Source organism: Eufriesea mexicana, unplaced genomic scaffold, assembly GCF_001483705.2.
Source record: "Eufriesea mexicana isolate 0111107269 unplaced genomic scaffold, ASM148370v2 scaffold1902, whole genome shotgun sequence".
Lineage (NCBI taxonomy): Eukaryota > Metazoa > Arthropoda > Insecta > Hymenoptera > Apidae > Eufriesea > Eufriesea mexicana.
In genome coordinates this window covers 303,952-327,011 of record NW_016909996.1, presented here as the reverse complement: position 1 = coordinate 327,011, position 23,060 = coordinate 303,952, and the positions used below count along the sequence as shown (strand labels likewise).

Here is a 23,060-nt window from a genome sequence, read left to right as displayed (position 1 = left end):
TGCCGAGGTATGAAGTTATCTCTGTACACGGGAGTACATCGCCTAGGCTAGTCGGTCTTTCGAATAATCGCGATCTCGTTCGGGCGCGTCGCGATTTTCTATTTGCTCGCGTGTTTGATATTTCATTCCCTATTTTTATGGGAACTTGAAAATATCTTAGCGTTGCGACAGTAGAGTTTCAGTATACCGAATCGAAGTTCCCTTTGTAAGACACGAAATAAAATAAAGTGTCAGTAGAGTCACTTTAACTTAATTCGCTCCAAGTTAGATTAGGGTACCTTTGATACAGGTAGCACCAGCAGGCTGCGCCACTAGGGCGCATGTACGGGTCTCGATGCGTATCCACCTCCACGTGGTGAGACCTGGTAATTGGTATCGTTTTCCAAAAAATTAACTTTGGAAATGATACCAAGCTAAGAGCTACGCATCAAAGTTGAAATACTAGTTATAAGCTAGCGATAAGATAGTTATAAGTTAGTTATAAATTTGTTATTAAATAGTCATTAAGTAGATATAAGATAATTATAGTTTATATATAAGTCGGTAATAAGATAGTAATAAGTTTGAGATATTTTAGTGATTAGTATCTCTTGTAGTAAAATGTAAATTCAGGCGAATTAAAGTAAGTAAGGGTAGTAAGGTAAGTAAGGTAACTACAATAATTAAAATCTCCTGCAATGAGTGAACTATGTACACTATGTATATTTACACACACGCATAGAAATTTGTCTCGATAAAATTCATGGAAAGTGACGACATTACTTGGAAATGGTTCTCCAACGACTTCCTATCATACGCTATCCTAATATGCAAAGAATCAAAGTTCTCCTGCTCTCATTTTTGCGTTCCACTGATCGCAGTTGAATAAATATATTTTTCAAACAAAACAGAATACAGCGAGATTCAATCACAAAAATATCCGATTAATTTCGAAAAGAATCGGGGGTACAAAGGATTAAATTTCTCCTGCTCCCATTTTCTATATAGTACCATATATCGTTAAAAAATTCGACTAATTTCGAAAACAAAAGGTAATTTAAAAATATAATATTTCTAACCCTCTATTAATATAATATTAACCCCCTAAGTATATTATTTCCAAACTCCATTTCTCTAATTCGCCTCTCTTCCGGACAGCACGAGTCGAAGCAGAAGACGAACAATCCTGTCGGCTTTAATAGCGCTTGCTCTAAAATCCGGGTAACAGAGGCAGTCGATTAACCGGGGTGAATAAATATCACGGGCCCAACGCGCTCCTGCCTACGTATAACATCTTCGTTAGGTGGTAAGGGCGAAAGAATCTGCATGAAAATGCAAACAATATTTGCATAGCGTATCGAGCCACGGAAAACATTGACCCGGGCCACGTAACTCGATACCCGTATGAAAGAGGAAAGGACCCGACAGGACCCTTCAAGTTAAGTGGTCGGCCTGCATTTTAAGATATCGCTGCGTGCGCATATGTTGCAGGTGCGGATGCACCGTCTCCCCGACGGTTCCCAATCGATATCCTCCGCTTCCTGACGATATCGACACGCCATCGTTTGCCTACTTTTTTCATTTTTTCCTCTGTCCTTCCTACATTTCTTCCCCATTTTTTTCTCCTTTCGTCGCATCCTCCTCTCTTACCTATCTTTTTCATTCAACGGCAAAGTCCAACGCCTCGCGGGTTCGAGAAGATTGCTAACTTCCGCTTCCTCGCGACCACTCTGCAGCTTCACCGAAATTCAAAAATTTGTCGAATTCTTCGGATTTAAATACGGTGCTCTTCGAAATTATATCAATACGTAAAATTATTTCTTGTTTTTCACACCCTCTTCTCTTTTTCCTCGATTTTATTATTATCCTATTATTAATAACACCTGCGCGATACGTTACCCCGTGCAACGACGTATGCGAGCTAGCGTATTATATAAATTCGCCATCATATTCTACGGTAATCGATATTTCATTAATAAACTCAACCTCGTTTTATCAGGGGGAGAAAAAATGTGTAAAGAATGGTGGAGGATCTGAATAATTTTCGCGAGATTATCATCGTCCTTGTAAACGTCGTCAACGTCGCGGGCCCGAGTGACAAATAAGCGGGCGCGTAAAACGCGGCGATTTTCCCAAAGCTATAAATAATTTCCAAGAATCTATAAACCCGAAATTAGAAACCGTGTACCGAACGATCCATAAAGCTCGCGGCGGAAATCCGCGCGAGATCGAAAGTTGCGCAAATGGAAAAGAAACTACAACGCAATCGTACACGGTGAAATCGTTCACGGCGTGTTATCCAACGGCGACCGGAAGTGCGCGCGTCAAAACGGCGGACCCTCCTGATGAAACGGCTGAAAGAACACGAAAATATGGCGGTCGTGCGACGATCTATCTACGGTTATGGTTGCGAAGCACATCTACGATGATAGACCACCGTGTTGCCCGTATGCAGACACGTGTTGCGAGAAGATAGGCTGCCAGTGGCTCTCATCGCGATTTTTCCCGCGGAGACTGACAAATCCCCTCGCTATTGCGATTTTTATACGTCACGAAATTTTTCCTCCTACTATCTAAATTCCGTGACTTTCCGTGATCTATATTCCACGATTTTCCGAATATATCGATCACCCGTAACGATCGTTCAAAGGAAAATTAAGCTGAATGTATCCTCTGATACTTTTAATAAATCACATTTCGGGTAACGCGGTACGGCGATGGTAAATAAATAAATAACCACGATGTGAAATTATTTAAAATTACTCCGACTTCTTAGACTAGATACAAAGTGTTATGATAATAGCATAGAATATAGTAAAAACAAAACGGGAAAGTAATTTAAACTCTTGCTTATTATCGGTATCATGGAGTTTGGTGAGAAGCTTTTTGCCAGAGTTAGCGCAAAAATGAGGGAAATTTTTAACACGTGTCGCGAGGAACGCATTGCAACAGCCTTGTAACCTAAATGATGAAAATACTCGCACAGAAGCTTCGAACTCGGGCTTCGGTGTAATTTATCGAGCAATTGTTCACGCGTGTAATTTGACAAATTTTCAAACGGCGGAGATTCCCGCGACGCGGATAAATTCCCGCTGGAAGTTTTACAAGCCGGATAACGTATGCCAAAGACAAAGGAATACACGCGGTACGCTGATTATACACGGTGGTTACCATGTGGTTAAGTTACTACACGGTGTTCGCTCGGACGTGAAATAATTGCGCGCGATTAGCGGCTGAAATGTCCAATTTAAAATAGAATACGCGAAGTCTAAAAGTCGAGAGATTGGGTGTACATGTATTTATGAGTTATACAGGTTCGAAACGAAAGCCGGGAGTGCCAAGAATCTCGTGCTCTCCGTAACTTTTGCCAGAAGTGCCACAAGCGTGTCGTCACTTCTCTCACCGTGGCCCGAGCTCTCTGTCAGCGCTGCTTGATAGATTATTCGCGTCTTAATTACTCCTTATTCTCGCTGCAAACGAGGTTTCTCTAATAGAGCAAGATTTCCTGAATATCTCGCCGGTATTCTTTCGTTTTTCTACAACGATGCTCCCCGGTGTACGCCTTAACCGCTCGTAGAGCTTCTTCGTTAGCAAAGGAAGTATAAATTTACTTTGCGATATGGACAAGTTACTCGAAAAAGTAATTCCGCAGGCAGACTACCGTGAAACGATGTTATTAAAGGTGCACAAGTGGATCAAAAGGCACAACGTTTGCTCATGCGTGCGCGTGAATAACGTTAGGTGCTTGCGAAACGATATATGGAAATCGTGGTAAGAAATGGCGTGGCGTTTAATAGGTGATAAGAGAAAACGATTATCTCGGGTAAATAGACTGGGAAATTCGGAATGACTCGATGTCATCGAGTGAAATAACTGTTAAAGAGTTTTCTCTGCTTCTGTGCCAACTCGGCTAACTCGTTTGCACCGTTTAATTTCTCCAGATTTATTCCTCCGGGGATGCACGAAAACATTCGCAAAGATACACGAGCGAGACAGACGCGGCGAGGAATCGTTGGTGCTGAAGCGAAACCGGAAGTGCCGCGGGACCTCGATGAAATTTTCTTTTCGACTTTTTGGAATTTGGAAACAATCACGCCGTGATGACGCACACGACAACTGTTGCGTATATTTTATATTGGACAGAAGACTATCGATTTCCAGTTCTTCGAGCGCGAAAGGTATTCTCGTATATTTCGTCGACATTTTTACGGTATATATTGTTCGGTGTAATGCTTATGTAAACATTCGTTCTTAGAATCCAGGTCTTACAAACTATTTATTCGTGCCTTATATCCTAGATTGATTTTTCTATGTAATTAAACTTATCATTTCAACGTCCTGTTTGTTAATCGTTTGACATTTCTGCACTGCCTGCTAAGATCAACAGGGGACTAAAGAGCTGCGGCAAGTTCTGGGCAAACGATTGCCAGGACCAATTAGTTCTTAGATATAACACTTTAAAACAACAGTTTAACTCGTTTTGCTCTCCGTCATTTTATTAATCAACGTTTATACTGCGCAAAGTTAGCATCTCGTTTCAGCCATATATAATTCGGCTTAAACTAAACAACATAGGTAGAAAGACGACTCGAGGAAAATGAAAAGAAACGAGAAAAATTATAATCACGTCGAATCAAATTTGTGCCCATCGAAAATACAAAAGTATACGAATTTTTAAATAAAAAAATATAGCCACGCGTCGACAAATAAATGAAATTTTTAAACAAGAGGTATGGGAACACTTACTGCTCGGTTTTACAATCCTTAGCGCTGATAAAAGATATGCAAAGCGAGAAACGTTCATGTAATAACAAACAACTAAGACGAAAAGTGTAAAAATCATCAACAGGATTAATATAAGATAAATTATACAGTCGTGTGCCTTCAGAAAACGTTGAAATGAATAAATAACCTAAAAGCGGAAGAAATAAGAGAATCTGGTTGATATTCAATTAAATTTCGCGCCCCCTACAGAGACGCGCTCGCACGAAACAGTGATGGCGCCTTATCTAACTGCAGTTCGAGATAAAGTTTCCGCTTTAAAGAAACTGGCGAGTTTATTAAACGGTACGATTACGTTTCCGTCTTTCTTTTTCTTTGCTCACGCACAGTTAGGCGAAGCAGTCAGTCTGGCCAAGCGAAGCCGATGTTTAATTAAAGCGATGAATAATACATTTACTATACGCCCGCTAATTAGCGTCCTATTCCGCGATACTAAATATTGAACAACGAGGGCGCGCGCGTACAATTATTTTCAAAGTTAATTAAAGTGGATCCGCGTAACGCGCGCGTTTAATTGCATGAAAGCATCGGGACAAAGGGCGGCGCGAGAACTGCCGTACGTCACGCGAAAAATATCTATTTCTGTCCCGCGAATCCGTAGAACGATAGCCCGAGAACGCTGGATTGGAGAATGAGAGCCAGGTGAAAAGTCTCACCGGCCGCGCCGTGCTCGCGCATGCGCGCCACGCGGAATATCTCCAAGTCTACGACGCATCGCGTGACGCCTATTTCGATATTCTCACCGTCGATAAATTGCGCTATAGATTCCCGCCGGATAATTCGATCTTGCAAGAGATATATATCCCCGTTTTTGATAATATATCCACGTGGATGTCTTCATTGAAAATTTCCTTTTTCGGAAAATACGTCTCTAGTATATCGACTACAGGGACTCGTCGACTGGGAATTCGAGTTTGCGCGGGAAATACGAAACGGGTGAAATATGCGCACAGTCTTATAATTAAGAGATAGTGAAGAGATACGAGAGAGATGTTATACTAACGTGAAGCGGTTTAAAGATCGTTAAAAAATGAAATACGAAGAAAGCGGTTAAGCTGGCTTTTAGGATTAATACGATCCTAAATGAAAGCGAGCCGTTAATCGCTAAAATTGATCCTGCTGGTAATGTCATCGACGAAACTGTTGACCACTCCTGCCAATATAAAACCGACACCGATAATTATTCATTCATACACTATTATCGATTGTTTCTACATGTTATACCGTTCGATGATTCTTTAATGAAATTTTAACTAGCCTATGTTTCGAATCCTGGGATATCGTGTACGTCACGAGAATCGAGATTAATTATGTGCCTCAAGTTCAATTTTTATGGTAATTCCAAAATCTTCGAATTTGAATCGTGATTTTAATGTATCACTAAACGTTGGTATATTTTATTTTTATCGGTCGAAACACACCTTATTATTCAATCTGTTTGAAGAATTGATGGGAAGCAAATAAAAGCGAATTATGAGAAGGTGGTGATTTGAAATGTCCAATTATACGAAGTTCCGACCATTTTTGCGATTTATTTTACGTTCTACAAAGTCCGTGTATTTAATAAAAACTCGGGTTGTGTAGCGATCGAGATCGTTTCACAGCGATGGTGTTACGTGCACAGTAAACACGCTACTTCCCCTTCTCTTTCTGATATAAATAAGAACAAAAATAAAAAAAAAAGCGTTGCGAGCAGGTTATCAAGAAAGAGAGAGAAAAGCTAAGGGTAATTTTCATCCTCAACCGCGAGTGTAATGGTCGTGCACACCATTTACCATGCCACGGAGAATTAACAACGAATTATGTACTTGTCCTTTTTATATCGACGTTTATTAATAGAAAACGTCTGAAGCGACGATCAATCGCTGCAAGCGCCACCTCTTCTCGCCTGATGTCGTTATTATGGAACACAACGATGCCCGTCTATATCGGCGATATATAATATTTTTTCTTCCCTTTTAATAACTAATAAAACCTGTTCCCATTTCAGGTCCCAATATCTATTCGTTACCTTACACGTGATATCGTAAAATATCTAAAGACAAGAGAAAAGACGAGGTCCAATTAACCTATACGATGCGAGACACCGGTCAAATAACACGAACCAACAAAATCTCCTAAATGGCATGCGCGTTGATACGCTGGTGAATGCGAGCCAATAGTTTTGGGGTGTACATTGAAAATTTTGTCGAATAACGCGAATACATACCTGGCAGGTGCGAAAATAAGCTCTGTCCTCGACTTGTCTTTCCCTCTCCCATTCGTACCGCGCTGCAATCTTCTCTCTTACTCGCACATTAATGCGCGCGCACTTACACCTGTACAATGGGAAGGCAGCAGCTAGAGAATGCTCGACGGCGCAGGGAACGGTGGAGGGGGAATCAAGCGGTAGAGGGAGAAAGAGATAAATCAAAAGAAGATAAAGAAAGACAAAATAGATATAGACGTGAATAAGATGAGAGAAAAACGGAGATCGAAGAAGAGAGAAAAGAAAATAGAGAGAAAGGTTATAGAGTATAAGGAGAGAACCAAACAAAAGTAAAAAGATAGTATCGGATGGAAATACAGAATGAGAAAGAGAGTGTCGCGAGAAACAAAGAGGAAATTAAGGAAGGGGTAGGAGGAGAGAGACAGGAAGAGAAAAAGAGAGACAGGTAAAAAGAAACGCGAAAGAAGAAAAAGGACAGGGAGGATGAACGCTCGTGGCGTTTACGGTTTGCTGCTCCCGTCTCGTTCCTCTTCGCTGGCTAACCGTTATACAACATCCGCTCTGCCATAATGCCCTCCCGCTAGAGTCCCAAGTCCTATTGTTCATCGTTATACAATCATTCCCCGAGCTGTACGAAATTCAATGCGTTAGTTATACACACACGCGCGATATTACTATGCCGAGAAACAGAACTGACGCACCGCACAACCGTGTATGACTGAATTTATCGATCGCCCACAGGAACTATGCGCGAATTTCTACCTGTACGCTTGACGCGTGCACGCCGATACTCTGTAACACGTTTTCTTTTTACTTTTCTTTCGCGCCATAACTGTTACTTCCCGCCATCGAGAACTGTACATACGTCGATTATGATTGGCCATCGAGAACTATGTATACGTCAATTATCATTGGCCAATATCTGATCGAAAACTAATTGCGTGTCGCTTCACATAGATGTCGATAGTGTCGAACCGCCAAATTTATTACGAAACTAATCTACGCAATTAGAAGCACTTGGTTCTTTTTCGTAATATTCTTCGATATGGGTATCTGCTCTATAAAGGAATAGAAGTTCGTAAAATACTAACGACATTTAAGGTTAAGTTATGTATTGTTTGAAAATTTTAAAACAATTGTTAAAAAATTTAGGACATCAAACACGTATCTAATCGTGTATGCTCTCGTACATTATTACAGCAAGGAAACAACTAACCTACCGCAACCGCTTGCGACTGAGTATATCGATCGTCACTGCAAACCTTGTATACATATAAGCATCTACTCGGCTGCTGCAAGTCGCGATTGTTCGTGCCGATATAGAGGAGTTATATGAATAAAAATTTCCTAATTTCACGATTGTAGCATAATATACGTGCTTAGAATTCTGCCTCGTTCAATTTATAGCTAATGCAACCATAGAAATTGCTCGACTAACAGTATCAATGTGCATGCGCCTGAGTAACACTATTCCGACCCAGCGAAAATCTGCGATTCATTTTTATACGCATCTACCCTATTCATCATACTGAAATATGATATGTGCCATGAATCAAGTACACTCCGAGTTATAAAATTTTCATGCATTGTAGAATATTTTACAACTTTCTTCTCCGTGACAAATAGTAAATTTAAACAACGTTCAAACGACGTAACCGACACAATACAAGATATAATATATTATACATTCTCTACATGCAAACTCAATTCATGAGTCTGCGTCAATCATTTTTATATCATTCGCTTTGTTTAAACTTTAAGCAAGAGAAAGATTCGAAACTTCGCATATAGAAAGATTTATGAACAAAAGTCGATTCATGCTAAAACTTGGCAAAATGAATTTGACTTCAGAGAGATACATTCGAAATCTATGCTATTTTAAAATTACAATTTTGAATTCTCATCTGATATTTAATTAACGACACTCGTTTATAATATTAATCCTATCAATTTCGTGCCCTCCTGTATTATTAATTTTATTAGCTTAATTAACTTAAAGTGTTTTGCATTTACCTGGTTCTGTTCAGGGGTAAAAAATCCAAAGCACACTCCACACATAAAAAAAAATCACTGATTAAATTCGTCGCATTAGAACGCCGAGCAAGTAATCAAGTTCCAGAATTTTCGCTACTGACCTCCCGGACACGTAATGAAGTAGTTACCGACTGACTAATAAATCACCAACCAATGTTGTCCAATTTTGTATGCCGCGAGATTTACGAGCAGCTTTGCCGGGCTAGCAATCGAATATTATAGGGTTATAAATCCTAATTTGTAGTTTCGACGCGAGGAGGAGCGCATGTCGGTTTAATCGTCCACGAAAATGATACACAAATGATCGGAAAGTTGCGAATCAGAAACGACAGGAGGAATTATTTTCATGATACGACTTATGAATGGTACATTTTATTCCAACGATAATTATGAAATACTTTAAATCATTTCTAGCAAGAACCATACCGGAACTCATCCACGAATATAAACGCTAGTATCGATAATTGCCGTGCAAAGCGTTTAACCTTCTTTCTCCTGTCGGTTAAACGAAGCCTACAGTACCGCCCTGACGACACTGGGAGATCCTCATTGTTCCGCAACAAATCGTCGTGACCTCTTTGTTCAACGGGAGAAAATACTTTCTCGCCGGGAGAATTTTTCACGCTTCCCGAGGGGAAACAATATACTCGATATCCGATGACTAAGTAACGAGGTATTTTGTTGCTCGGTAAAAAAACTCTGTGCAGTGTGCTTTTTTCTCAAGATAAGGGGATTAAATACAAGGTATTGTTGAACTGCGTAAAAGAAAAGAGTCGTAAACCTTTGCTAGACTTGTTCGTGAACTATGTTAACGCAATAATTTCATCGAATAGAATTTTAGGGCGAATAATTCGATCCCGACTTCAATTTATATTCTGTTATTATGGTTATCAACTTGAGATTGATAAGAATGAAATAATCGCAGTAAAATAGATTCACGATCGATACGGACCGATTCAACGACATTTATTGCGTTTTATTTTACATCGCAAATAATAATCAATTAACGAATTCAGTTGTGACGAGTACTTAGAATAATTGAATATTTATAATTTAATTATTTAAGAAGTTATAAATGTTTAAATTTTATTTTAGAAAATCTGAAGTTTCGGTGTAGTTTGATATACCGAATGATTAGTATTGTGAACGACTTGTGCTTTTGTCATTTCCCTTGCGATCGTGCGGTGACTTCGAGAATCGATCGCACTCGAGCTTCACCAACCGTCGACCACGCTGCTTGTGAGGATACCTTTGATACTAGCTTCCCAACAAAGTCGACTTAACGTGGTTCCTTATGCGCTGAAACGTACGAGCGAGCAAATCCAATTACCGGAAAGAAGAACGGTCAAGGAAAGAGGATTATTCTTCTACGTGCAACGACTTTCCTCCGTAAGTTCAAACGCAATTGTAAATCTCGATTGCACACTACTGCTACTCGAATCCTGTCCATCTTCTTCGTTCTTAATCCTTCTTTATAACCAAAATCGATTGGTAAAGTGTGCTATTGAAATGCGAAGGCGCTCCTTGTTTCAGGCAATAAACGTGACATTAGCTGATTACGGAGGTGACCTATCGATCTTTGCGGTTTCGAGAAATAAATATATCTATGGTAAGTTATACGATAAATTGTACATCTTTCGCTATAACAGTAGTAAAATTTGAAAAATTGTATAAGTACTGAGAAAATTAAATAAAATTTGTGCATTTAATTTTTAGGAATATGATATTTACAGAAATAATTTTATAAACTTTATAAATAAAGTATCGTATAAGGAATATGGATTTAATGAACCGTAAGAACGAACGAAATTGTCGAGCACGTCAGAAGAAAAAGTATAAAGTGAAATAATTCTAATTATAGTCAGGCACACGTCATAGGTTAACGAATACGAAAATTAATACAGGCTGCATCAGATGAACTTAGAGATAAATATACTCAAAGGTAAAATTGACTAGAATTATTAACAAAAACGAAATACATTATGACATTCACGGAAAATCACATTGCTTGTAGCGTTGCTTAATGCAGTATACTATACAGAATAACCTAATGGAAAGAGGTCATCTTAATATGTTCCACTTTGATGTTGGACATGAAAGCATATTAGCAGTAAATAGAATGGTACTAAAGGATTAACACAATACATGAAAAAGTAACAGAAATTTATTTTTCAAAAGATACCATCCTTTATTGTTACATTTGTTTATAAACTCTATTTACAATAATATACATAAAAACATACTAAAGCAAATTATCTGTTTCAGCAAATCGACCCATGTAATGCATGCAAAATCACATTTGACGAATGATCGATACCAATCGAGTTACGTCTGGAACAATAATAAACAAGAAGATCAACGTTGCAGCAACGTTTTAACGTTTTGTCGGAAAGTTGCAGGACGAGTTGTCTAGCCGCGTTAGATTTAGAAAGTAGAACCCGATCTGCCGACCGGCCCTTGCCAGTGGAGAAACCGATACAAGAAGTAGAACGGCTGCAAAAAAATCTGCAGTCCAAATTGAAATCGTGATTGGCAGACTTCGATTGCCTCGCCCGGCGATCCGCATCGTTTTCGGTCGTAATACTTCAGAGTCGGAGACATTCAGCCTCTGTTCCACCTATCTGTTTTTCGTCTTTGCCATAAATCCCATTTCGGGAATGTTATTTCGCGGCCGGCAAGTTTAATTGAGTTTCGTCATTCAAGAAGCTCGACACAGCCACCAGATCCCCTTTATCTATCCATGAGGAGCACAAACACGAATTCCAGATGAACAGACTAGCTTATTATTTTCAATATTGCGCAACAAACCGCAGAGATCTGACCTTTTAAATATTGACAATTACCGAAATAGCCTACGTTTGTTTGCGTTTGCAAGCCAACGGGGCTACCATCGTAGCAATACATTTTAATGAATTGAAGTCACGTCGAAAGCGGTTCGTCGATACTGTAAAGATGAATTTTAACTTGCAATTACCATATTTAAAAATGATTTTGACAAACTTTAATACACAATATTCATTAGGGTAAGTGAAAAAGATATTTAACCTTTAGAACTTCGTTGCCTCAATAAGCATTATAAATATTAATTGCCACAATAGTATAGAACTTTTGCAAAATATTAGATCCTCAATACTACCAATAACTTTACATAACATATTAATCACTTTGATCAAATTTTCCAGGACAACTCTTCGTAGATGGATTCAAGATTTTGAAAGTACTATGAAGTGCAAGTTCCTAAACTCAGATTGTAATACAACCTTTCTTGGACATTCTACAGCTGTACCACCTGCTGTTATTTCAAACAAAGTAATTCTCGTGAAAAGGGACTACTATGAACCAATTAGCTTCCTCTACCATATACGAACTGCGTCTCAGATCGTCGTACCATTGTATTCCAGATACCAGTCCAACATTATATCTCACGTCAGACACAAATAGAACGTTGCGGATTATCACGTGAAATCTGTCGAACAATATCCTTTCAAAATACGTCTCGCGACGACTGTACAATTAAATCGTAAAAACTATCGTCGTCAAAATCTCGACAAACGCGAAGAAGTTGGTTTTTCTATTCTGAAAACATGTTGCAGGCGTGCGAAAACCACGCGTCTGCTTTGCAACATGAAGCTACAATAAAAAAGTCTTACGTAATAACGACGATTACACGAGAGTCACTGGGACCTTCTTGCGTAAACTGCTTGCGTGTTGCCGCTCGGAAAAATTCTCCGATGCAGTCTAAGACACTCGCTGGCGAATTTTATTGTCGACGTAACTTCGCTGCAATCCCCTTGCTTTATCATCTAGATCGTGCCGAAAAACGACCCTACCCTCACTCCTTCCTGCACTCTTTTATCTGTTCTTTTTCCATGTCTCTCGACTCGCGGTTATTCCGCGAACAATCGTCTTCCTGTAAACGAAATTCTTCCAAAGCTTTACTTCCAGGAACACGTTACGTAGCTATTTTATCCCAGACATTTGAACATACGCTTGCCTCGTACCGCTAGAAACGTAATTCATTGCATAGTTCTTTGGTTGTAACGTTTTTCCAGGGAGAGGAGTGAGCTGCGAGTGAGTGATGATCTTCTAGCCTTCGACTCGGTTCAGGTTATATAGATGGTGGATTTAACACTCGAATTGTTTATCATCTTGATCTTCCTGAAGTGAAATACTGCGAAATTGGATGACTTTTGGAATTGGTATGAATAATCTATTCTATCTAAGATGAGTTAAACGAATCTATCTCATTGATGCTAATTAAAACCATTGTAGTTTGAAGTTTTTAAATCCAGTATGAATTGAAATTAATCGCGACTTCATGAAATAACAAGCAACTTAATCCTATTATAAATCCTTTCAGTTCAATCCTCGGGCAAACAAGTTTCCTTCTTTGAAGGTATATTGCAAATAGGAGTTTCAATTTTAAGAAGATCTTCGAAGAGAAAATTTTCCTCTGTCAAGCATCTTGGAAGTTCTATCGATCCTACACGTTAATAGAGGTATTTAACCTTTCTCAGCACGTATAGAAGATTTTCTTCTCCTCCGGTCAACATGCTCGGTATCGAGAGACGGAGCTAATCCTAAGAAAATAAAATTCTCCCCAACAAATCCCTCGAAATCGAATCAAACTGAGCAACCTTTCCTCTTGCAGTTTCCCATCCGTCTGAACGAGCCACGAAATAATCCAACGCGAACGTTCAAACGTGAAACACGGTTCTCCATGTAGTTGGACTCCTTCTAGACCCGAGGCCCGTGCGAAACCGAATTTTCCCCGAGAGTGCAACTTTATTCAGTACCCGGAGACTGCATCCAGGACTAGTCGGCGAACAAGGTAACACGTATACGTACACAGGAATGCACACGTATACACGAAGAGACCATAATCATCGGGATTTATGCGCAAGTGCCGTTTCTACGGTGAGTGCGAGACTCCGTGAAAGTTCCATCGGCCCGTGAAAAAATCGACAAAGATATTTCGAATTCACTGGGCAAATAGCTATCGAGCACGAGGTATAACGGCATTATCCTCTTAGCCGTGGGTTCAACGCGGTATCGCGTTATGCGTTAACTTTCATTGATGTGTGCAGGTGCGTGCATAAAGAGAACCGCTCACTGATTCCACGTATCCCCTTCTTTCTCGCTCTGTCACTTCAACCCGTTCCATCTTGTTCTGCGTTTCGTACCCGTCGCTTTCTCTTTCATCCCCCTTTCGTACCCCTTTCATCCCCCGCTTCGTTGCGGTCCATCCCCACGAGTTCTGTTAATTTACACGTATATGTACACCGGCGCAGCAACTTGCGACCGAGGTTTGGATGTTTCGCAGGTAAACGTTAATGCGTGCAAATTAACCGAAATTCGAGCGCATTCGCATACACGAATAAATCCGGCGTTGGCCCGGCTGCGTTTTTGCGGGGCATGGCGGATCATTCGATCGTGCTATTGACGGAAAAAGTACGGTCGGATAGTAAATTTGGTTAGGCATTAAAGTGTACAGTGGTTACACGGTGTTTCTGGTTAACGAGATTCCTGGTTCCAAACGTCCGTTGATTAAATTGGAAAACGTATAGGATATCAAGATTGTTTTTAAAAGTATTCGAATGTTAATCATATATTTTAAACACGAATTTTTTTAAATATACAGTCTTCCAATTTCATTGAAAATGTTTGTATAATCCATACATGCAAATACATTTTACAATTTGGTTATTCGAAACGCTTAATAAAAACGTTTTAACAAAATTTTCGAATCAATAACTAGCTTTCAATTTTGTAAGCGAAATGCAATTTGCTCGAAATTATTTTTTTATTTACAAAAATTCGTATATGAGATTTTCTACAACAGATAGCTGTTACTGTACACGACTTTTCGTATCTTTCAGGGCATTATTCATTTTCTGGGACTGTTAAAATATTCCAAAGAATCGGTCCAATCACTGGTCGATACTATATTCGCGACCAGAACAGGAGAGTGGAAAAAATTGCTGTGATTCCGTGAGGTTTAATGAAATTTCTTGGTTTCGTGGATGAAGTTGAAACGAAGTTTGTATCGGGAAACGATGAAGTTCGCCTCTGTAGCGAAACAGTCGGTGCTTTTGAAAGTTCCGTATAATTGAAGAACGTGCAAGAAAAATAGTAACCGACCCAGCAGGTGGAGTGAACCCAAAATGACTCGTGCTGTTTTCGAGCGTCATGCCTATTTGATTGATTACAACACAGACATCTGAAACTTTGTACATATGGATGGAATAACGCTGTTGCTAAATTCTGTAACGAAGTATCCGAGCACCAGGCATAGATACGAAAATTAAATTGAACGTATTGCCAATCTTGTTTTATATGGTTAGCCGTTGGGTAATGCAGTTCATGTTAATGCAAGTCTAATTTGGAATTTAATTACGTTAAATGTATACCGTTAAGGTATTATAAGCCGAGGAGTAAATGAAACTTGATGGACGTGGAAGCAAATTAGCGTGTACGCACTAATCAAATAGAAGATTGTACACAATGACGTGCAATGATTCCAAGCTACCACAGAAATTTATATTCCGGAATGCTGTACTATGAATTGGAACGATACTATATAAAACAATATTACGCTTATTTTGTAATATTTATTGAAGTAATCACAGAGTAAAAAAGTATAATCGTTATTGTAAAATGAGAGAAAATATTCTGTATATATTTTCCTATCACTCAACGATCGTGTTTATCTTTCCTGCAATTTTTACTGCGACTGTTAAAAGCCAACACACTTATTGATCTCCATAAGTGATTAAATTTTTCGCGTTTCCTTTGTTTCCTTGCTGGGATGAAAATCAACAAATATTTCTACGCCTACTGATAAAAATAAAGAGCAACCGTTTCGATACAATTGTCTATCGAGCGTGTCCATGCTAGCGAAAAGGCAAGAAGCGTTACAAAATGAATTTCCATTTTATTTCGCCCTCGACGAACTAGAAAATTAATTCTTTCGTTGCAGTCGCCACGTTTTCCAAAGGGTAGATCCTAACGCGTCCAGACGGTCATAAAAATGCGAATCAGAGCGTAGAAAACCTGGAAAGCGTTTCCGATCGTTATACAATCGACTACGGTTCGCGATTCCAGCGATTTTGCGTTACGCAATCTCGCCGTGGAAATTTTCTGCGTTTCGAAACAACGAAATTCTGACTGCGAACTAGCCGATGTTACTTTTTTTAACACGTGTTTGCTATTTCTGCCTGTGTAAGGTAATCGATGGAATGTTTTACTCCTACCCGGCAATGAAAAATGAAACGAAAGTCGAATTATTAGTTTCCATTCGAAATTTGAATCGTCAAAAAATCAAAAATCGGCGAGTTGCAGAGAAAGAAGCATATCAAATTGTTTTGCCGACAGTTACGATATAAAAAGAAAACTTATCTAATATCGCAAAGAATATAAATCTTCAGTGAAAATGGAACTTTTATGGAAAGAAATACAATTAAGCAGCATACGGTAATCAAAATTTTATTCTTCGTAGTTTTCAATTTATACTAATCAGTACTAATCAGTACAACGCTATTTCAACGACTTTTCCCTTAACCCTGTTTCTTTACAGGTCATTATAAGCTGCTATCGCTGTTCGAAACGCACGATGATCTACGGAAAATCATTATCGGCATGCAAGTGCTGCAACATTCACCGGACAGAATGCTGGCATTAAAATAATTCTCGAACGACTCTTGAACTCCTTGCAGCCGGTTTCTTCTTCCTGCCGACGCGAAAATCGGCTCCACGTGTTTCCCAGACGCGGCACAGCAGCCTTCCGGGGAACATTAAAAATTCCAACGAGTCCGTTCGAGGCTAATTCACCGCGAACCGAAGTTCCAACTGCGTGGATCTTACTTTTCCAAATGGATCAGCCATCGACCCGGGGTTTGTTAAACGGTTTAAATCGTTCAACTGATATCCAGAGATCGACACTTCCGCCTTCCAATTATTATACGCAAACGGTGCTCATCGATGTTCGCATTAGCCGGCGTTTATCCGGTTTTCCAAATCCGTTAATTCGAGTTAGAATATAATGACGGGCAAATGTGTTTGGCCTATTAGTCTGCCGGATAATTCTGAGCGTCGAATACGTTCTTGCAATTAATTCAAAAGTGGCGGATTATAGTTTTGGGTCAGTCGTGTAATCACGCGGTGAATAATTGATCAAATTAATAATTTCGCTCTTAGATGAGGAATGAATCGATGTTGTGTGAAATTTAGGTAGAAAATTGAACAGCCGGAAAATTCGACAGCTTTTATAATTCTTTCAATTTTTTTCTTTTAAGGAAAAGGTGTGAGTGATTTAATTTGAATATTTTGTGATTTTCTACTTCTATCGATGCAGCTAAAAAATTTGATTTGGATTCTTAAGGTACTATTATTATCCTGATGAAATTCGAATTATCTATTAATGAGTGTTAATTATGAATTAATAGAGTACGTTGATTTATGCTACACTGTTTTTTGGTCAATGATTATCGATATTTGCAGGTCTATGTGAAGAACGTTGGAAGAATAACATCAACAAAGATAGTAGACATAATGTTCTCTCAGAAGCTAGCTTTAAAGTGTGACCATGTTCATAAGCAAACGGGCCAAACACCTTCATCCTGTTACAATCAAACAGAAGCCTCTCTTGACTGAAGCAACGCCGTAAATTCCCTGTAGTAACATACACAAGACCATCATAAACGAGCTAATAGTATATCCCAAAGCACACAAAACTCGATCCTTCTGCATCCATGACAAAGGAAAGAAAGCAGAGGAGCGAAGGGTGACAAAACTATTAGGGTGGCGGGAAATAAATGGATTATGAAATATGCCAACAATCAACCTGTAATTGATTGGATCAAATCAATTTAACAGTTGTTAGCTTCTTTCAATCATTTTCATATTACAAAAAAGATTAGGCTTTATAAAATATCGCGATATTAATTTTATATATTTCAACTTTTCTCAAATACTTTGTATCTGACTCTACGTATGTCATTTTACAATTAATTCCTTGCAATTCTCTTTAAACGATTTATCTTCGCGTTTTTCCTTCCGATGTGTTTTTCTAGTTACAAACAAGAAAAAGTTGCGACTTCGTTCCAGCTGCATGAAACACTATAAATACGAATGCCAAAGACCATTTATTTCCCACCGACTTAACCCAAACTCTAACAATTCGCACCGTTCTTGTCTCGATACCACATAATCGATCGATTTCTCCTTTTTTTTTTCTAGATCACGCTGGATCAAGCTGACACGAGATCGGAAAATCGTTGATCGCTGGATATTTCGCTCCATGATGAGCCAAGGCAAAGAAGAGGACGAAGCAGAGGCCATTTTGCGGATTTCGCCGCGAAACAGTCGTGGGAAATGTAAAAGCGTTTCCTCGTTACATCCACGCGTGGGCTCGTCACGCAACAAATACGTTTTTATCCGTGGCATAGCGAGAATTAAATTTGCCCCGTCGTACTTTCCTCGAACAAGCTAGCGAGCAACGGGGGAGGAACAAACGCGAAGAGGAACCACCAACAGTGGCGAACAGAGGGAAAAATCGCACAACTCCACCCTTCTACCTAAAAAAAAGCTGTGCATGCTTTTTATCTCAAGATCACCGGCTAAATTTTAATTACGAACCCCGAGTCCAAGGGTTGAGAGTGTATAATTTTTATTACACGGCTTATTCCGCTGGTTGCGGTGAATGGCGGAACGCAGAGTTAAAGAACTCGGATTTTATCATGTTGCGTACCTGGTATGTGAAACAAAGACATTTTTAACGGTTTGTCGACGATTTGCGAATAGTTATCATGTTCTAATTGAATCGCAATGATGTGAAAAAGTGGAATTCTTTCTGTGTTTCAGGGTCCTGCTATAGAACACGTCCTATTAATCCTTTTAGAGTAAATTATGGATTGCAAATAGGAGTAAAATACAAACAATAATAAAACGTTTCTGTTACATTATAAACAATTATATTACAAGTGATAGAAAAAGCCAAAGCTTGCCAAAGAAAGGAGTACAATGTAAGAAATATAAAAATGATGTGAAAGTACAAGTAGTTATTAATGACATAAGACGATATTATTAAGTGGAATGTCGAGAGTATGTAGAAAAATGGCTCAAAATGCCTGATTAACATAAATTTGCAAATCCGCCCTAGAAGACTTAACCTACAATCGTAGATGTTAATTGTATTTAAACTACTTGCGTCGTAGTTTAGAATAGTAAAATAGCCTAATTCCGGCTACCTTCACAAGTCACTATCTCTGTACTCTTGTACGAATAAAACGGTAAATACAATTTTGTATTTATGTCATTGTCGTCTCAACTATAAACTATGCACGAAGTGCATTATAAACGCACGAGTTTAATTCTTCAATAATCTATGTGATAGTTACGCTAATCTTTTCATTAATTATTTTTCAGATTAAACGTGTATGAAATCCGTACAGTACTTCAACGCAAACATAACTTATATGTCAAACTCGACAAAACTCTCTAACTTAAACAATGTTATCATCCATCTCGGGCATTAAATTCAACGGTAAGTTAAAATATCGCTAAACATCGTTAATTATCTTTTACGACCATCATCTTTTAATAGGTACTAATTACAAGCGATAATATCAACTATTAACATCGTGCGTATTTCTAAACGCGAACGATCCGGCGCGCCATCGATCTTCATCGATAACCTCTAATCGAGCATTGATGTTCCTGTTTGCTGGCAATGCGGAAGAACACGCACGGAAAGAAGTCGTAAAAGGAAACCGAGCAAAACGATGGCCAAGTTTCCTGCTCTCGAGTCGTCGTCGTCGTTCCCGTTCGATAGATCACTCTTCCTGATCCAAATGACAAACCATCCAAAGCCGGTGCAGCGAGAAAATCATGATTTTCTCTACATTAAAATCGCGATCCGTAGGATCGTACGAAACGTGACTGAATCGAGAGGATTCGAAAGATAAATTATCGTTCCGTTTACCAGAGACAACACGTTGGAAGCACGAGGAAACAAACCGCCAGGAATAATTCTACGAATATTGCTGTTGGACGAAAATAAGTATCGCGATATTTCACGGCGTTGTGCAAGACACTGGCGAGATTAAAAACATACATAGAATCGGATTTGTGAATACAAGTTTTAACCGTTTTAATTTTCTTTCAACTTTAATCGATCGTGTGTAAAGCACTCGAATGAAAAGATATGTAAAAAGTGTGGAAAATGTTCGAATGTTCGACGATGGTAGAAGTAAGAGAAATTCTGTCGTGAATAATAAATTGTCTTTGATCCGGTCCTATTGTTGGTAGCGACTCCATTTTGTCCCCCAGAGGTAGAGTCACGTGAAGGAGACGATGTAAAACCAGTTAAAATAGAATAAAGTATAGGGGTCACTTTGAAAGGTATCACACTGACATATGATGAAAAATTTAAAATACCGTTGTATGTATCAATTTTAATCCAACACCTTGTTTAAATTTCGCACGTCGACGCGTTGATCAAACATTGATAGCGATCAATATATTGTACTTGAAACTGCACGTTTGATCAAAGAACAGCTTGAGTAAGCGCCACACAGGCCAGCACGGGACAGAGAGGGCAACGGATCTCGTGAAAGTTAATCGAGAATTCGTGAGACAGGTGCCAGCGGCTAATAACCGCTGAGTTGAACGATCGACCGGTTTATCACAAGCGAACATGATCTCGGATTATGTTAGAGAGAGATTTAGCCTTTCATACGAGTAAAACACGTAGAAATACTTTCAATATACATGTACTTGTACATGACTCCAGTAGTCAGAAGGTTTGCGCGGTCGTCGTTACTTATGTAGCGTCTGATAATGCGTGTGTCGTGTGACGAAGCGTAATCCAGCAGCATATGATGTGACACGAAGCGTATAGCGAGCCCTCCGCGGCTCTCGCGTTGCGGAAAAATCAATAACAAGCGTGGTCTGGCGTGGCGCGTCACTCTCTCAGGTGCTCGACTGCGAGGAAGGAAGCCGGCCTGCTAACCAGCCTAGCCAGCCAGCCAACCGTCCGATCGAGCGGACGATGGAAACGAGTCACCTGCGGCACACACTGTGTATTGTGGTGCACGATCGAATTCCCGCCTTCTCTCTACCCATATACACTCTCCAAGCGTTACCGCTTTCTATACACATGCTTCCACGGGACACAGGACCTATGTATGTACGTATATGTGTACCAGCAGCAGCAGAACACAGCATAGCACGTAAAGTTCGCGCGTACAGTGCGCCTGCGCGTCTCGTGACGTGCAACCCGTAAAAAGAAGAACGGAGAGGGAAAATACGATGGACGGAAGAAGCAAGCAATGGAAAGAGTAAGCGAGATGGAGAGAGAAGAAGAGAGAAGAAACGGAGGGAGGAAGAGAAAAAGAGAATGAGAAGTACACGGAGAGAGTGCGAGAGAAACGAGCAATATGGCGAGCGTGGGAGTGGGATGGATGGAGGGTGGCCGAGGTAAGTTGATGGGAAGGAAGGAAGGAAGGAAGTATGTCGGATCTCGGTGCAAATGTGTGTACGCGCACGGTCACGCCGCGACGAATGAGAGAGAAAGGGAGAAGGGTGAAAACGAGGAAGCGATCGGCGGCTCTGATACATACACGTATATACAGAGAGAGAGAGAGGATCGTGCGTAATGCACAGGCGCATCGTTAACGATACAATGTACCGTGTAGTAGTTAGAGCACGTACCTCGTCTTCACCGGTGGCCACCGTGTTGACGGAGTCCATACTCTGTGAGAGCGGTGCGTCCATGATGCAAGCGAGTTTGCTGGATGGTCCGGGGTTTCCGGGGGCTGCGGTTCGAGCGGGTGGCGGCGATGAGTCCACCGTATCCCGTCTCGGGCGTTTTAAAGCGGGCGGCGTTATGGTTGTACCGGCGAAGACGACAGGCGCCTCCAGGACGTATCACTGGAAATAACCCTTTTCTCGCGAGAAACTCAGGCGTTTCGCCTCCTTCCTCCTTCTCCACCTTTCCCTCCTTTCCTTTCCGTTCCCAAGCGCGCGCGCGCACGTATATGTACGTATGTATGCTGCTGTACTTTCTTCCGTTCTACCCTCTCTCTCTCTCTTCCTTTTCGTCGTTTCGCTTCTTCCGCTTCCTGTTACGTTTCTTCTTCGTCGCCTGCACCTCCGCCTCCACCGCCACCACCTCCTCCACCTCCAGCCCTACGACAGCGCGGTGCTGCTACCGTTACTCTCGCTGCACCTGTCACGCGCTGCAAGGGCGTCAGGATATACCAATGCAAAGAGAAAGTAAGAGAGAGAGAGGGCCAAAGAGAGAACGAGACAGTCTGAGCTGTAGGTAGAATGTGTATGTAGCCTGCAGGTGTTCCCACGCGTCTATTTTAGAGCAATCGATACACCGTGCCCGTGGAGGAGGGCCGAACCCAGAGAACGTGCTCTACAGTGGTGGTTCGTCGACGACACTTGTTCATCTACCGGCGGCAGGTAGTAGCCCATGCAGCAGCGACGTGCGATCCGCTCTCTCTCTCTCTCTCCCTCTCCTTCACGTACTGTGTATCACGTATACCAGGCGATGCTGATTAATTGCGTATCAATCGATCATGCGACCGGAGGTGGACGAGCACGGCAACGTTGACCGACGACGATCCGGATCCGGATGTATCCGCGCGACGACGTGTGCAGACAAGAGGCAGGTAACGGCGATTCGCGGGAGACGTAAAGCGCGTTTTTCGCGAGCGCGGCGCGTGCGTTCGTCGTGTATTTTGCGTGTACTTGTATTATATTTCTTTGCGTGTTTATACAGTAGGTTGAGAGATATGTATATGTGTTATGTTGATCGACCCTTTGTATATGTATACAATCGTGTGGCGATTAACCAATTAGAGAGACCGAGCAGAAAAGACGAGTAACTCGACGAGGGACGAACGAAAAAACGTAGACCGCGATTTATAAATGAACAACACACCGGTCAGGCAAGTAAGAATAATAATAATATATTGTTACGTAAGCACTGCGACACGACTGGTACGCAGGTTGCCGATAGACTGACGGACTGCGAACGAGCACGACG

At 40.5% G+C, this 23,060-nt stretch overlaps 1 protein-coding gene and 3 long non-coding RNA genes across 5 annotated transcripts in view; 3 read left to right on the top strand and 1 right to left on the bottom strand.

Moving 5' to 3' along the window:
• Positions 1-23,014, bottom strand: part of LOC108549365 (protein couch potato) — a 182,339-nt gene extending 159,325 nt beyond the window's left edge. For both annotated transcript variants that reach the window (XM_017902718.1, XM_017902719.1), the window contains exon 1: positions 21,716-23,014. In XM_017902718.1, coding sequence (XP_017758207.1) covers positions 21,716-21,778 — 63 coding nt within the window. In that variant the 5' untranslated portion in view covers positions 21,779-23,014. The remainder of the gene's footprint in view (positions 1-21,715) is intronic.
• On the top strand, positions 10,777-11,796 carry LOC108549369 (uncharacterized). Its single transcript, XR_001890314.1, has 3 exons — positions 10,777-10,946; positions 11,019-11,157; positions 11,270-11,796. It is a non-coding gene; the product is annotated as an uncharacterized LOC108549369 (long non-coding RNA).
• On the top strand, positions 12,264-14,250 carry LOC108549367 (uncharacterized). Its single transcript, XR_001890312.1, has 4 exons — positions 12,264-12,313; positions 13,057-13,203; positions 13,365-13,503; positions 13,656-14,250. It is a non-coding gene; the product is annotated as an uncharacterized LOC108549367 (long non-coding RNA).
• LOC108549368 (uncharacterized) lies at positions 18,977-20,461 on the top strand. The gene is made up of 3 exons (XR_001890313.1): positions 18,977-19,293; positions 19,430-19,547; positions 19,608-20,461. It is a non-coding gene; the product is annotated as an uncharacterized LOC108549368 (long non-coding RNA).
• Positions 23,015-23,060: the final 46 nt, after the last annotated feature.